The sequence below is a fragment of the Rutidosis leptorrhynchoides genome, chromosome 10 (assembly GCF_046630445.1).
Source record: "Rutidosis leptorrhynchoides isolate AG116_Rl617_1_P2 chromosome 10, CSIRO_AGI_Rlap_v1, whole genome shotgun sequence".
In the NCBI taxonomy this organism is placed as follows: Eukaryota; Viridiplantae; Streptophyta; class Magnoliopsida; order Asterales; family Asteraceae; genus Rutidosis; species Rutidosis leptorrhynchoides.
In genome coordinates, this window is record NC_092342.1 from 328,695,106 (window position 1) to 328,709,894 (window position 14,789).

The 14,789-nt window shown below is 34.4% G+C and overlaps 3 protein-coding genes across 4 annotated transcripts; 2 read left to right on the forward strand and 1 right to left on the reverse strand.

Moving 5' to 3' along the window:
• Window positions 1-3,738: 3,738 nt before the first annotated feature.
• LOC139871783 (protein SUPPRESSOR OF GENE SILENCING 3-like) lies at window positions 3,739-9,255 on the forward strand. Of its 2 annotated transcripts, none has more exons than XM_071859510.1 (6): window positions 3,739-3,778; window positions 6,438-7,394; window positions 7,735-8,029; window positions 8,110-8,354; window positions 8,460-8,572; window positions 8,820-9,255. In XM_071859510.1, exons 2-6 carry the CDS (start codon window positions 6,438-6,440, stop codon window positions 8,995-8,997), a joined length of 1,788 nt encoding a protein of 595 aa, XP_071715611.1. In that variant the 5' UTR covers window positions 3,739-3,778; the 3' UTR covers window positions 8,998-9,255. The 2 variants fall into 2 exon arrangements, with proteins under 2 accessions (XP_071715611.1, XP_071715612.1); XM_071859511.1 differs by lacking the exon at window positions 3,739-3,778 and adding an exon at window positions 3,823-3,922.
• A 762-nt stretch (window positions 9,256-10,017) lies between these two features.
• Window positions 10,018-11,864, reverse strand: LOC139871337 (uncharacterized). Its single transcript, XM_071859057.1, has 2 exons — window positions 10,941-11,864; window positions 10,018-10,530 (listed from the first exon to the last, which is right to left on the reverse strand). Exons 1-2 carry the CDS (start codon window positions 11,862-11,864, stop codon window positions 10,018-10,020), a joined length of 1,437 nt encoding a protein of 478 aa, XP_071715158.1.
• Window positions 11,865-13,589: 1,725 nt separating this feature from the next.
• On the forward strand, window positions 13,590-13,976 carry LOC139871338 (uncharacterized). The gene has a single exon (XM_071859058.1). It carries the CDS (start codon window positions 13,590-13,592, stop codon window positions 13,974-13,976), a length of 387 nt encoding a protein of 128 aa, XP_071715159.1.
• Window positions 13,977-14,789: the final 813 nt, after the last annotated feature.

The following is a 14,789-nucleotide window of genomic DNA, read 5'->3' on the forward strand; positions in this document are numbered from 1 at the left end:
GTTCCCTAGATTAGGGGGAGAAATGAAAAATAAAGAAAATGATGTTTCATGGTGTGAACCTCAATTAAAGTATCTTGATCCTCGCACAAAAGAATGCGAGACAGAAGTTCAAAAGATAATGCATATACAAGAACTTGCAAATCAATTGCCTGATGCATTTACAGATACAAAAACGGTGACAAAATCATATATACCAGCAGTAAATACTCCAGCTCGAATTGAAATTCCAAAAGCTGGCAATAACGTCACTCATGAATCTTTGCCACGTCAGAAACGTGGAAGACCAATCGGTTCAAAGGATAAAAATCCTCGAAAAAGAAAATCAGCTGATAATGAAGTAAAAGAAAGTGTTCAAGAAGAACCACAAATCAGTACTCCTACTGCAGAGGAGATTGATGATGTCAATACAGAAATTGCAATCAATTATGCATATTCAAAAATATTATGGAACCGAAATGAAATGAAAAATCTTGATGAGAAATTTTCATTTAATGTTGCATATGACATCATGAATAATGATGATGATCCAGAACCAACATCTATGGTTGAATGTCAAAATAGACATGATTGGGCTCAATGGAAAGAAGCAATACGAGCTGAATTAGAATCACTCAATAAAAGAAAAGTTTTCGGATCCATCATTCTCACTCCTAAAGATGTGAAACCTGTAAGATACAGATGGATTTTTGTCCGAAAAAGAAATGAGAAAAATGAAGTTACAAGGTATAAAGCTAGACTTGTAGCTCAAGGTTTTTCTCAAAGACCGGGAATTGATTATGAAGAAACTTATTCTCCTGTTATGGATGCAATTACTTTTAGGTACTTAATCAGTCTGGCAGTTTCTAAAAATTTAGAAATGCATCTCATGGATGTTGTGACTGCTTATCTATATGGATCACTTGATAGTGATATATATATGAAGATACCTGAAGGATTTAAGGTACCAGAAGCATCAAATGCAAAACCCAAAGAAATGTATTCGATTAAATTACAAAGATCTTTATATGGGTTAAAACAATCGGGACGTATGTGGTATAACCGATTAAGTGATTACTTGATAAGCAAAGGGTATACAAATAATCTTACTTGCCCTTGTGTTTTCATTAAGAAAACAACATCCGGATATGTGATCATAGCTGTTTATGTTGATGATCTTAACATCATAGGTACAAATAAAGAGATCCATGAAGCCATTCAACTTCTAAAGAAAGAATTTGAAATGAAAGATCTCGGAAAAACCAAGTATTGTCTTGGTTTACAAATTGAGCATATGCCTAATGGTTTACTTGTACATCAAACAACATATACTGAAAAGATTTTGAAACGTTTCAATATGGACAAGGCAAAACCATTAAGTACTCCTATGGTTGTTAGATCACTCAATGTTGAAGCTGATCCATTTCGTCCATGTGAAGATCAAGAAGACATTCTTGGACCAGAAGTACCATATCTTAGTGCAATTGGAGCTCTTATGTATCTTACAAATTGTACAAGACCTGACATTTCTTTTGCAGTTAATTTGTTGGCAAGGTTCAGCTCTGCTCCTACCAAAAGACACTGGAATGGGATCAAACACATATTTCGATACCTTCGAGGAACTACTGATTTAGGATTATTTTATTCTAACGAATCAAAACAAGATTTGGTTGGTTATGCAGATGCAGGTTATTTATCTGATCCACATAAAGCTAAATCTCAAACTGGATATGTATTCCTAAATGGAGGTACTGCAATATCATGGCGTTCTCAAAAACAAACACTTGTTGCTACATCGTCAAATCATGCCGAAGTGATTGCATTACATGAAGCTACTCGAGAATGTTTTTGGTTGAGATCAATGACACAACTCATTACTGATTCTTGTGGACTAGAACGCGATAAAAGTCCAACAACTATCTATGAAGATAATGCAGCTTGCATAGCACAGATGAAAGAAGGGTATATCAAAAGTGACCGAACAAAACACATACCACCTAGATTCTTCTCATACACTCAAAATCTCATTAAGGACAACCAGATTGAAATGAGATATGTGCAATCTAGCAAAAACTCTGCTGATCTTTTCACGAAAGCACTTCCAACTGCTATTTTCAGAACACACGTTCATAACATTGGCATGAGACATGTTCAAAAGATGTAACAGCTGAAGCGATGTCTACTTGAGGGGGAGTCAACTCCATGCTGCACTCTTTTTCCCTTAGCTAAAGTTTTTTCCCACTGGGTTTTCTTTAGCAAGGTTTTTAACGAGGCAGTAATTTATAGTTGATCTTCAACAAAATAAAATTGCTATCCAAGGGGGAGTGTTATAATAATAATAATAATATAGATATGGATAGTCAATTTTGGTGTATACATATAGTCAATTTTGGTACACAAAGTATGTATTTTTATATTGAGATTTTAGGCTATAAATACTCATGAATGCAAGCATTAAACTTGCACCATTTCTCACACTTACAAAGTGTTTCTTTCTTTCTCTCCATTATCATCTTTGTTCTTACACTTCATTATTAGTATTATAACATCAAGAATCAAACCACTAAAGGTAGTTATAAGCCTACTGAATTATAACAAGAATTATTTTTTTAAAAAAATCTTTATGTCGTGAAGCTTTTAATCTTATTTAATTATAAAAGAATATATTAAGGGGGAAAACAAAAGAAAACATTTTTTTTATTTTGTATTAACAAAACACAAAGATAATCTAACTAAACGAAATATGGAAAGAAAAAAAATAGTTTAAAAGCAAAAGAAAAAATGGAGAATACAATGAAGAAAAATAGAAACATGCCTGACGTTATTGTGAAGTCGCAACAATAGAAAAAAAGGAAAAGAAAGGGTGCTTGCTGGAATCAAACTGTGGTCGTTGCGAATGCACACTTACAAGCAGAATATCAATCAACCACCAAGACACTTGTTTTAATACCAACTAAATTATTGTATAAATACTAGACGTATTAAAAACATAATAAATATTAAAGTAATGGTGAGCATTGGTTTGCTTTTTAGTATAATGAGTATGATACTGATTTTGGAGAGACGGTTCAAAACTGTTTTAAAGAAGACTCAATCGATGATCACTTGGCGGTTCTAATGTAGCGTGCATTGCTTCCTCGAGTGGTGGGGTATCAGGATCACAACTATTATGAAGAAGATGAGTAAGAACAAAAAGTCGTCGAGAGATGATGAGTGCAAACATCAGGATAAAAATGAGGAGATTGACTTGGGTGATAAAGACCTCATTTCTGCAAGACCTATTAAATCGTGGTTTGTTGGCTCTCTCAACGCAACTTTGATCGGTAACGAGCAGTCTAACGTTTTATCTTACAAATTTGATAATCGTTCGGATAAGGAATTTGGAAAACGTTCATTGGTAAAATGGTAAAATCAAGGTTCAAAGGTTAGTTTTCGAATTTTGTCTCTTCGTTTCCTCCGTGTTTAAAAAATTACTCATATACTTCCCAAATTCCCATTCCCATATATAATAATTAAAGAATTAAAGAATATATATATATATATATATATATATATATATATATATATATATATATATATATATATATATATATATATATATATATATATATATATATATATATATATATATATATATATATATATAGATTAAATAAAAAATAAATAAAATATCCAATCACTTAAATTTCGGTGAAATTACCGAAGAAAGTGACAAATATTAATACTCATTTACCTCTTTCTTTTTCATTCGGTTACCATCACCATCACCATCATCCCCTGCTTCCAATTTTCGCTTTCAACGGTACCAACATTGATACTTTTTTTTTTTTTTTCTTTCTGATATTTGTTTAATCTCTACTTGTGCACTGAAAATGAACTTCGTTGGTAGTGATTATGCTTTTGTTTATTTAGTTTGTTCAACATTTTTCGTTTTTATCCATTTTGGGTAATGTTCCGTACAAACCCTAAATAGCGTTTTTTTAAGTTTAATTTCATATAAATCCTAAATAAATAAATCCGATTAACACTTCGTTGCTTAGTTTCGTTGTATATGATCATGATCTGATAGATGATTTGATAGATTAAAACTGTAAGTTTAGTGAACTGATGTAACTGATATACTGATATACGTATATCATATTCGAAGCTGTTTTTTAGGTTATATGATCTGCTATTTGTTGAATCTCTACTTGTGCACTGAAAATGAATTTCGGTGGTAGTGATTATTTTTTTAGTTGTTCAACATTTTCCGATTTTATCCATTTTGGGTAATGTTCCGTACAAACCCTAAATAGGGTTTTTTAAGTTTAATTTCTTATAAACCCTAAATATATGTAATCGATTAACACTTTGTTGCTTAGTTTCGTTGTATATGATGATGATCTGATAGATTAATCTGTAAGTTTAGTGAACTGATGTAATTGATATACGTATATCGTATTCGAAGCTGTTTTTTAAGGTTATCTGTTCTTCGTTTACACTTTGTTGCTTAGTTTTGTTGTATATGATGATCTGATAGATTAATCTGTAAGTTTAGTGAACTGATGTAACTGATATACGTATATCGTATTCGAAGCTGTTTTTTAAGTTATCTGTTCTTCATTTACACTTTGTTGCTTAGTTTTGTTGTATATGATGATGATCTGATAGATTAATCTGTAAGTTTAGTGAACTGATGTAACTGATATACGTATATCGTATTCGAAGCTGTTTATTAAGTTATCTGTTCTTCGTTTACACTTTGTTGCTTAGTTTTGTTGTATATGATGATGATCTGATAGATTAATCTGTAAGTTTAGTGAACTGATGTAACTGATATACGTATATCGTATTCGAAGCTGTTTATTAAGTTATCTGTTCTTCGTTTACACTTTGTTGCTTAGTTTTGTTGTATATGATGATGACCTGATAAATTAATCTGTAAGTTTAGTGAACTGATGTAACTGATATACGTATATCGTATTCGAAGCTGTTTTTTAAGTTATCTGTTCTTCGTTTACACTTTGTTGCTTAGTTTTGTTGTATATGATGATGATCTGATAGATTAATCTGCAAGTTTAGTGAACTTATATAACTGTTATACTTATATCATATTTTAAGCTATTTTTTTAGATTATCTGTTCTTCGTTTACACTTTGTTGCTTAGTTTCGTTGTATATGATGATGATGATCTGATAGATTAATCTGTAAGTTTAGTGAACTGATGTAACTGATATACGTATTTCGTATTCGAAGCTGTTTTTTAAGTTATCTGTTCTTCGTTTACACTTTGTTGCGTAGTTTTGTTGTATATGATGATGATCTGATAGATTAATCTGCAAGTTTAGTTAACTTATATAACTGTTATACTTATATCATATTTTAAGCTATTTTTTTAGATTATCTGTTCTTCGTTTACACTTTGTTGCTTAGTTTCGTTGTATATGATGATGATGATCTGATAGATTAATCTGCAAGTTTAGTGAACTTATATAACTGTTATACTTATATCATATTTTAAGCTATTTTTTTAGATTATCTGTTCTTCGTTTACACTTTGTTGCTTAGTTTCGTTGTATATGATGATGATGATCTGATAGATTAATCTGTAAGTTTAGTGAACTGATGTAACTGATATACGTATATCGTATTCGAAGCTGTTTATTAAGTTATCTGTTCTTCGTTTACACTTTGTTGCTTAGTACTGTTGTATATAATGATGATCTGATAGATTAATCTGTAAGTTTAGTGAACTGATGTAACTGATATACGTATATCGTATTTGAAGCTGTCTATTAAGTTATCTGTTCTTCGTTTACACTTTGTTGCTTAGTTTTGTTGTATATGATGATGATCTGATACATTAATCTGTAAGTTTAGTGAACTGATATAACTGATATACTTATATCATATTTGAAGCTATTTTTTTAGATTATCTGTTCTTCGTTTACACTTTGTTGCTTAGTTTCGTTGTATATGATGATGATCTGATAGATTAATCTGTAAGTTTAGTGAACTGATGTAACTGATATACGTATATCATATTCGAAGCTGTTTTTTAAGGTTATCTGTTCTTCGTTTACACTTTGTTGCTTAGTTTTGTTGTATATGATGATGATCTGATAGATTAATCTGTAACTGATATGCGTATATCATATTCGAAGCTGTTTTTTAAGTTATCTGTTCTTCGTTTACACTTTGTTGCTTAGTACTGTTGTATATGATGATGATCTAATAGATTAATCTGTAAGTTTAGTGAACTGATGTAACTTATATACGTATATCATATTCGAAGCTGTTTCTTTAGGTCATCTGTTCTTCGTGTACACTTTGTTGCTTAGTTTTGTTGTATATGATGATGATCTGACAGATTAATCTGTAAGTTTAGTGAACTGACGTAACTGATATACTGATACACGTATATCATATTTGAAGCTGTTTTTTTTAGGTTATCTCATCTTTGTTTGTGAATCTGTTTGCAGATGAGCTCTAAAAAAGGAGGTGTTCAGTCTAAGAAAGGTAAAACCGTAGCTAGCGGTTCAGACTTTAACGTTGATCAGTTGAACCAAGCGGTTCATGATGTGAATCTGGATTCCAACCAGGATGGCGGTTGGGAGGTTATTTCTAAGAAAAACAAAAACAAACCTGGAAATAATGGTGCACCTAAACAGTATCAGGCCCCTAAAGCAAATGTGTGGGGTCAACCTGAAAGTCAAAGACCCGCTGGACGTGGAAACGGGCAAGTTAGGCCTCAAAACAATGCGTGGGGACCACAAACTGGTGGTAGAGGTGGTGGTAGTATAAACTATGCCGCCTCGAATGTGATTCAGCCCCCACTGCAAAGCGGTTGGAATTGGAATTCGAGGCCGGCTAATGCGTGGCAGTTGGGAAACGATGCAGGGCGTAGGGTTAATGTTCCTGCTCCTGTTCCTGTTACTCAACCTGTTGAAGATGTTGAAGATGATAATGATGATGACAATGAAGAACTTGATGAATCTGATGATGATGATCTCCATAGTGATGAGTATGAGTATGATTCTGATGAACCGAAAAGTCATGATGAGAAAAAGAAGAATAAGTGGTATTATGACTTTTTTGAGACTTTGGATACGTTGACTTTGGAGCAGATCAGTGAACCAACTAGGCAGTGGCACTGTCCTGCTTGTAAGAATGGGCCTGGTGCTATTGACTGGTATAAGAACCTACAATCGCTTGCGACACATGCTAAAACTAAAGGTTCCAAAAGGGTAAAGATTCATCGAGATTTTGCTGAAGTTTTGGAAGAAGAGTTGAAAAGAAGGGGAGGTTCGGTTGTACCAGCTGGTGAATCGTTTGGTCAGTGGAAGGGATTGAATGAAGTTGTGAAAGATAAAGAAATTGTGTGGCCACCAATGGTTGTGATCATGAATACTCTGCTTGAACAGGATGACAACGATAAGGTACATATATCAGTTGTATACCTGGCAAACGGGTTTGGGTAAGGGTCAAAACGGGTTTGGGTTGAAATGAGTCATGGATCATGGGGTCAGATGCTTAAACGGGTCCAAATGGGTCAGGTTGGGGGGAAACCCATTGGATCTTTTTTTTAGTTTTAGTTTACATTGCCAGGTCTAATTTTTTTTTAAGACCCAATTGACCCGAAAGCTTGACCCAGCTGACTCAAATTTGAGTGTATGGGTCTCGTTTGGTGGGTGTAATCAATTGTCTTGTTAATGTATGTTTTGTTTCATTATCATAACACCGTTATATTAATATACCCAATTGAACATCTGTTTTCAGTGGCTTGGAATGGGAAATCAGGAGCTTCTAGATTACTTTGGGTCGTATGATGCAGTGAGGGCCCGCCATTCTTATGGGCCAAGAGGTCACAGGGGTATGAGTGTGCTGATATTTGAGTCATCGGCCATAGGGTACACAGAAGCTGAACGGTTAAGCAAGCATTTTGAACATGAAGGTACTGATCGAAATGCGTGGGATCATCACCCTAAACTGTTCTATCCTGGAGGTAAACGTCAATTGTATGGTTACATGGCCAACAAAAAAGATTTGGAAATCTTTAATCAGCATTCTCAAGGTTTGTACTTGTATTTTGGTTTTCATTGTTTTGTTCACTTGTTTTTGAAATGTCTGTTGACTTGTTTTATTTTTGTCTAGGGAAAACAAAGTTGAAGTTTGAGTTGGTTTCTTACCAAGAAAAGGTTGTTGATCAGTTGAAGCAAATGAATGAGGATAATCAACAGTTGCATTATTTTAAAAACAGAGTTGGAAAAGAACAAATGCACACAAAAGCACTTGAAGAGTCATTGGGTGTTATATCTCAGAAGCTTAGGAAAAATGAAGAACAGACTCGTATTGTAAGGGAGAGAACACTTCGGTATCATGAGCAAAACAGGGAAGAGGTAATTTTTTAAATTATTTCTATTTTATTGACGTGAAACTGGCTATTTTACTAGTAAACTTGTTTGCATAAATATGATTTCACGGTGTGTGTTATTATATTTTAGATGGATTACCAAGAACAGTTTTTCAAAGACCAGCTGAAGGTAATTCAAGATTCCCGGAATGCAAAAGAAGGCCAGTTTGATAAGATGCAGCAAGCGGTGGGTCCTAATGAGAGGTATTTTCTCACTACTTTCCATAAAAAAATGTCTTTTTTTCTGTTATTATCAAAAGGGGATATGAAAATGTTAGGCTTTTTCCAAAATTGTATTGCTTATACCTAGATTTGAAGTTACTAGTCTATCTATGAAATTTCCAGTTGTTATTTCATTGACATCTTCATCCGATGACGTGTATCATGTGACATCCATATAAGTTGCCTGGTATTATCAAAAGGGTTTAGGATCGTTGATTTGTTAATGCAGGGAGGAGAAATCTGAAGAACTGAAAGAATTTGAGGAAGAACGTGAGAAGCTGGTTAAAATGCATGAAGAGAAGGTGACTGAAATGAAGAAAAGGCATTGGAAGGAAGAACTTGCGTTGGAGGAGGGTTTTAATGCCGAGTTGACTCAGTTGATGGATAAGTACACCCCCAAATCATGAACTTGAGGCTCTGATGAAATATCGAAGGAAGGAAGAAAGTTAATTTAATGACATTATTTATCTATTTACTGAAAGACTTGTGTTTTCTTATTTCTAGCTTTACTTGACTAAAACCTTTACTGCCGGTATCACAGTTTAGACGTGAAAACACTTGAGTTGCTGTGGGTATCTAGGGCAGGGCATGGTATTTTGTTTCTATATTATGCTACCTTGAATTTGAATCATTATGCCTTTGTGTAGTTTCATGGTGTTCTGTTATTGGGTTTGCATCCTCTTTATAGTGCCAATGTGTGACGTGCCATGCTGGCACTGGGCCGAGTTCAGGTAACTTTGATGAATCTATGCTAGCTGATGACTCTGGATTTTATGTTTTTATATGGTGTTACCTTCCCATATAATATATTGACAATTATGTGGGTTGAGTAACATGATGAAGTTTTTTGAAGGCTCAAATAGCTTTGGGTGACCTGCTAATTAGTGAATGTTCTTTTGATCATGTAGATTAATGAACGAACCAATCTTATTTAAACAAATGAGAATCTTTTTTTTTTTTTTTTTTATCACAGAAAAATGAAGAGTATCAAGATTGATTATTTGCATACATAATGTAGCAACAAAAATTGTTAATCTATCATGGTCAACCGCGTCCTGCAAATAAATACAGTATGGGGCTCTGGGCAAAAAGTAGTAACAAAACAAGGCAGTTTGTTTACTAGTGATTTCGAAGAAAACACTGTAAAAAGAATCCACATCGAAACTGAGACAACATATATCCGACCTTACGAAGACTTAAAACCATTCCAATAAGTGAACTAATGTTGTCAGCCTGCGATGGAATTAAACGAGCAATCGGACAACTCCATCCAAACACGAACTCCACGGCTAAACTTCCTTTTCTATGTTACACGAGAAAAGAGTGTGATCCTTGAAATCGACTACGTCATTACAGGCTGGACATAGGATATCTTTTACCTATGACGTTGTTTCTACTTCTTCTCACTGGGATTGTTCGTCAAACGTTCATTTTACTGGTGATCCTGTTTGCTCTTTTTCTATTGTTTCTAATCCTTTATTGTCTTCTTGTAAATTTCTCAAATCTTGCTTCTTTTTTGTTGATTCACTATTTACATCTTGTTCTTTTATTGGTGGTATTGATGACTCTTCTTTAATTTTGCTTTCCTCTATTTTAACCGGCGAGTCAGCAGATCCTTCTTTCGTGTTTGTAGATTCGTCAAGATTTGGTGACAGGGTTACTTCTTCGGTGGGTAATTTGGTGTCTCCTCTTATGGAAGGTTTTTCAGTTGGCGAGCTTGATTTATTAGTCGGCTGTGATTTTGTGTGCTCCTCCTTTTTGGGTGAGTCAGAGCCATCTTTTTCAACTGGCTCGGTTTTCGCGCGTGGTGAGTCAGCAGACTCGTCAGTGGGTGGCCTGGATTTGGCTTCTAGTGGTCCAAGTTTCGCTTCAGCATTCTTGATCAAATATGTCAACGCTCGTGCATCCCGTGCTCTTGCCAATTCTTCAATATTTGATAGCTGTCACAAACAAAAGTTTAGATGTTTCTAACCCATAATTAATTAAAGACCATAAACTTGTAACATGGTGACAATTTCGATCCAATTACTTATAAATAGGCCCTTCGGGTTGTACTTATCTCAAATGGGTCAATAGGAAAGGGCCATACGTGTTGAAAGTTTCGAAAGGTCTATTGCTATAAATAGACCTACATACACCTTTATATTCAAAATTTTAGATTCTAATTGTTCAAGAACTGTTTATAATCAAAATTAACAGAATAATTGTTCATAAAAAAACTAACCAACGAGCTAATAGCTCAGCAGTACTCGTTTCCTTAGAAGTTGGGGCCCACCATATGGAAGCCTTTGCCAAGGCGTAGGTTCGAGTCCCACCTCTGTTATTGATGAAAAAAAGAAGAAAAACTTACACTTCGGAGTTTTTCGACCCTACGTTTGAGATCATCATCATTAGCTTCCTTATGAGCTTTTCGTATAACATAAAGCAAGTGAGAAGATAGATCATCCTTATTATGTTGTCGAACATTGCACTGAGGTATACTCGATTTGCATCCGACAGTATAAAACGCACAATTCACAAGCTTCATTGGACAAATAGTCACACAATGCCTATCCATCTCACGCCTCAAAACAAAATCCGAGCATTTTTGTTCACACGGGAGTATCATAAACGGACAAATCGCTTCATGATGCTCTTTCTGAGCCGCACAATACCTAGTTGTACACCCCTCGTTTGTACAATCCATAGGTCTAAACTTACATTCAATTCTATGTTTCGCCGTTTCTTCCTCAGAGCTAAATTCCATATTACAATGAAATACATTTTTGTAGTCAACATTTTTAAGCAATATTGAAGCAATACATTCTCTTCGAGCTAATAACCAAAAACCATTAATTTCCATTTCTTGTACAAAATCTTCAATTCTATCTTCTCTTCTGTCACTTAAAACCAATTCAGAAACTCGACTAAACATATTTCTTTTAGACGCAGCGAAATCATCAATGAGACTAAGGATTAAATCAGAAGGGTTTTCAGATAATTCTAATCCCGAGGCGTTTTCTGATAGTAAGAACTCAGCCACGTAAGTTTTGCTTCTTTGTGTTAAATAATCGGTCATCTCTTTTCTCATATCAGCAGCTACTGAACCAGCACTCGTAAAAATGCCACCTGTCGTGTTGTCAACGCACGCTGACGCTAATCCGGGCAGGAGTTCTTGGGCTATTTTGTAAACAACTTCAGTGTCACAAAGTCCACATTCGTAACTTTTAGAACATTCCGTTTCATCAGTTTTCATAGATTTGGTTTCTACTTCTGCAGCTACAGGAGGTTCCATAATCGGTAAAATTTATCCTGATAAAATGTATGAAAACAAATTAATTTACAAAATACTGTGTAAAGCTGAACACAATCAATAACTTAATCAACTTAATTAAGCATCTGATCCTGCTTATACCTTTATTCAGAGAAACGTATATTTAGAATTTTAAACAGACAAAATGTGCTTACTGCAAAATAAATTGGAGCAACACACAAAATGTGATAATTTACACATCATCACTTACAGATTACACAGATTATCTCATATTTCACAAATCGAACATAAATCAATTATTACTCAAAACATTATATAAAAAATCAAATAATTTCAAATCTCAAGGCACTTTATTGAAACTGAATTAGATCGTGTACCTACTTACACAATTCAAAATTAAAATCAATAATAACAGGCACTATCACGTAAATGCAGATATATAATTTGACCTCAAATTACCTCAAAACTACGGAACGAAATTGAAGAATGTGATCAATTTGAACAACAACAACGGAAAATGTAAAAGAGAACACAAAATCCGTGCCTGTTAATTTATATAAACGTGATCGCCATTAACGCATCACAATTTGAATATTTTATTTATCATTAAAATTAAAAAAAAATTTGTAAAAGAATTGAAAAAAGGGCAGCCGAATTTGGCGCTCTGTTTGTTCAACTCATCTGACTGTTTTGCTCCGATTAGTCCCTCTACTTTTTGTATTTACGATTTGCCACCATCTTTTGTGTAATGACAGATATACCCTTTTAATTCCATTCTATAAATTCAGCCCTTTAAGCCGAAAGCTAAAACTTAACTTAGATCTCGAATAGGAAGTTGTTTTATGGTCTTCCCAGTGAGTCTTTATTTAATACGAGCGTCATAAAGAGATAATGATGGTGCACCTGTATGCATTATTTAACTAGATACTACCACATTTAGTCCTGATTTATTAGTAATTAATAAAATTAAACAATTAAAAAGTTAGGCAACTTGCGTTGCCTATAATGAAGCTGACCAAAAAGGGGTTGAAGAATGACTCCCTGAAAATAATAGAGATATAGAGAAGTGAAGCAATTTTTAATGTTATTCATCTAGCTAGCTAGCTAGCTATTTAATTCTATACATTTAAATTTATTATTGATAAGGTTTTATCTCTTTAGCTTACTCGAGGAGGGTAAATAATGTACGCGACCTAAATGAATTATTTTTGAACATAAATAGACCTCATGTGTGTTAGACAATTGCGGGCTTGGGTGTAACATAATATGTCTAACAATGTGAATATATCATCATTCCAAATGCTAGGCTAGAGATGATTAGTGATCTCAAATGAAAGAACACAATTTTTTGCAGTTAGCGTAAGTCGATATTCATGACATGAAAATGCTGAAAATGAAATGATTTTACTAGGTTATAACTAAACTTATAACTACTAATGTAGAATATGTGTTAATCCAGAATGTTGCTAACCATGAATCCATTAATAGTTTGTTTATATCCATAATACTACTATGTAGAACATGGTGGTTTAGTGATGAGGTTCAAAGCAAAGTCGCGCTTAAGCAACTAAGGTTCAGGGAGCTTATCACTTGCCAAGAGGGACTTCGACGGATAGAACCAGGGTTGAAGAGAGATATAAAGAAGCCAAAAGAGAAGCTAAGAAGGCTGTAGCCCGGGCAAAAGAAAAGGTATATGAAGATCTGTATAGGAAGCTTGACTCCAAAGAGGGAGCAAATGATATATACATGATAGCCAAAGCTAGGGAGCGAAGGCGCAGGGATATTGATAACATCAAGTTTATCAAAAATGAAGCTGGTCAAACTTTAGTAAAGGAGGACGAAATTAGGAAAAGATGGAAAGAGTATTTCTCATCTCTCTTCGTTGGAGGCAGAACCGAGCATCACGAAGATCTGCAAGAAGCTGATATAGAACAATTCCAGATCAACAGGGATTGTGAGGAGATCAATCATGAGGAAGTAAGATTGGCACTACGTAAGATGGGGAGAAATAAAGATGTTGGACCAGACCAGATCCCTATTGAGGCATGGTGGTGCCTTGGCGATGATGGTATTAGGTGGTTGACTTGCCTTTTCAACAAGATGTTTCGAAGCTCTAAGATGCCTATGGAATAGAGACTGAGCGAGACTATCCCCATCTATAAGAACAAGGGGGATGCGCAAATTTGCGGTAACTATAGAGGCATAAAATTACTTAGTCATACTATGAAGCTTTGGGAGAGAGTGATTGAGACTAGACTTCGACGCGTAACGAATGTGTCGGAGAACCAATTTAGTTTCATGCCGGAGCGCTCTTCGATAGAGACAATTCATATTATTAGGAGCCTTATGGAGAAGTATAGAGAAAAACAAAAGAACCTAGAGATGGTTTTCTTAGACTTGGAAAAGGCCTACTATTGCGTTCCACGAAACTTGATTTGGAAGACCCTTAATGGTAGAAGTATCCCGAGTAGATATATCTGTGTTATTAGGGACATGTATGAAGGGGCTAAATCCTGTGTTCGAACGCCTGTGGTGTAGAGACCCGTCCTAATCCATCTGGACGAATACATTACATTTGGTTACATCGCAAGGTACTTGACCTCTATATGATACATTTTACAAACATTGCATTCGTTTTTAAAAGACAAACTTTCATTTCATTGAAAGTTGACGGCATGCATACCATTTCATAATATATCCAACTATAATTGACTTAATAATAATCTTGATGAACTCAACGACTCGAATGCAACGTCTTTTGAAATATGTCATGAATGACTTCAAGTAATATCTCTAAAATGAGCAAATGCACAGCGCAAGATTTCTTTCATACATGAGAATAAACATGATTTAAAGTGTCAACTAAAAGGTTGGTGAGTTCATTAGTTTATCATAAATAATCATTTCATAATTTTAATAGACCACAAGATTTTCATTTCCATTTAT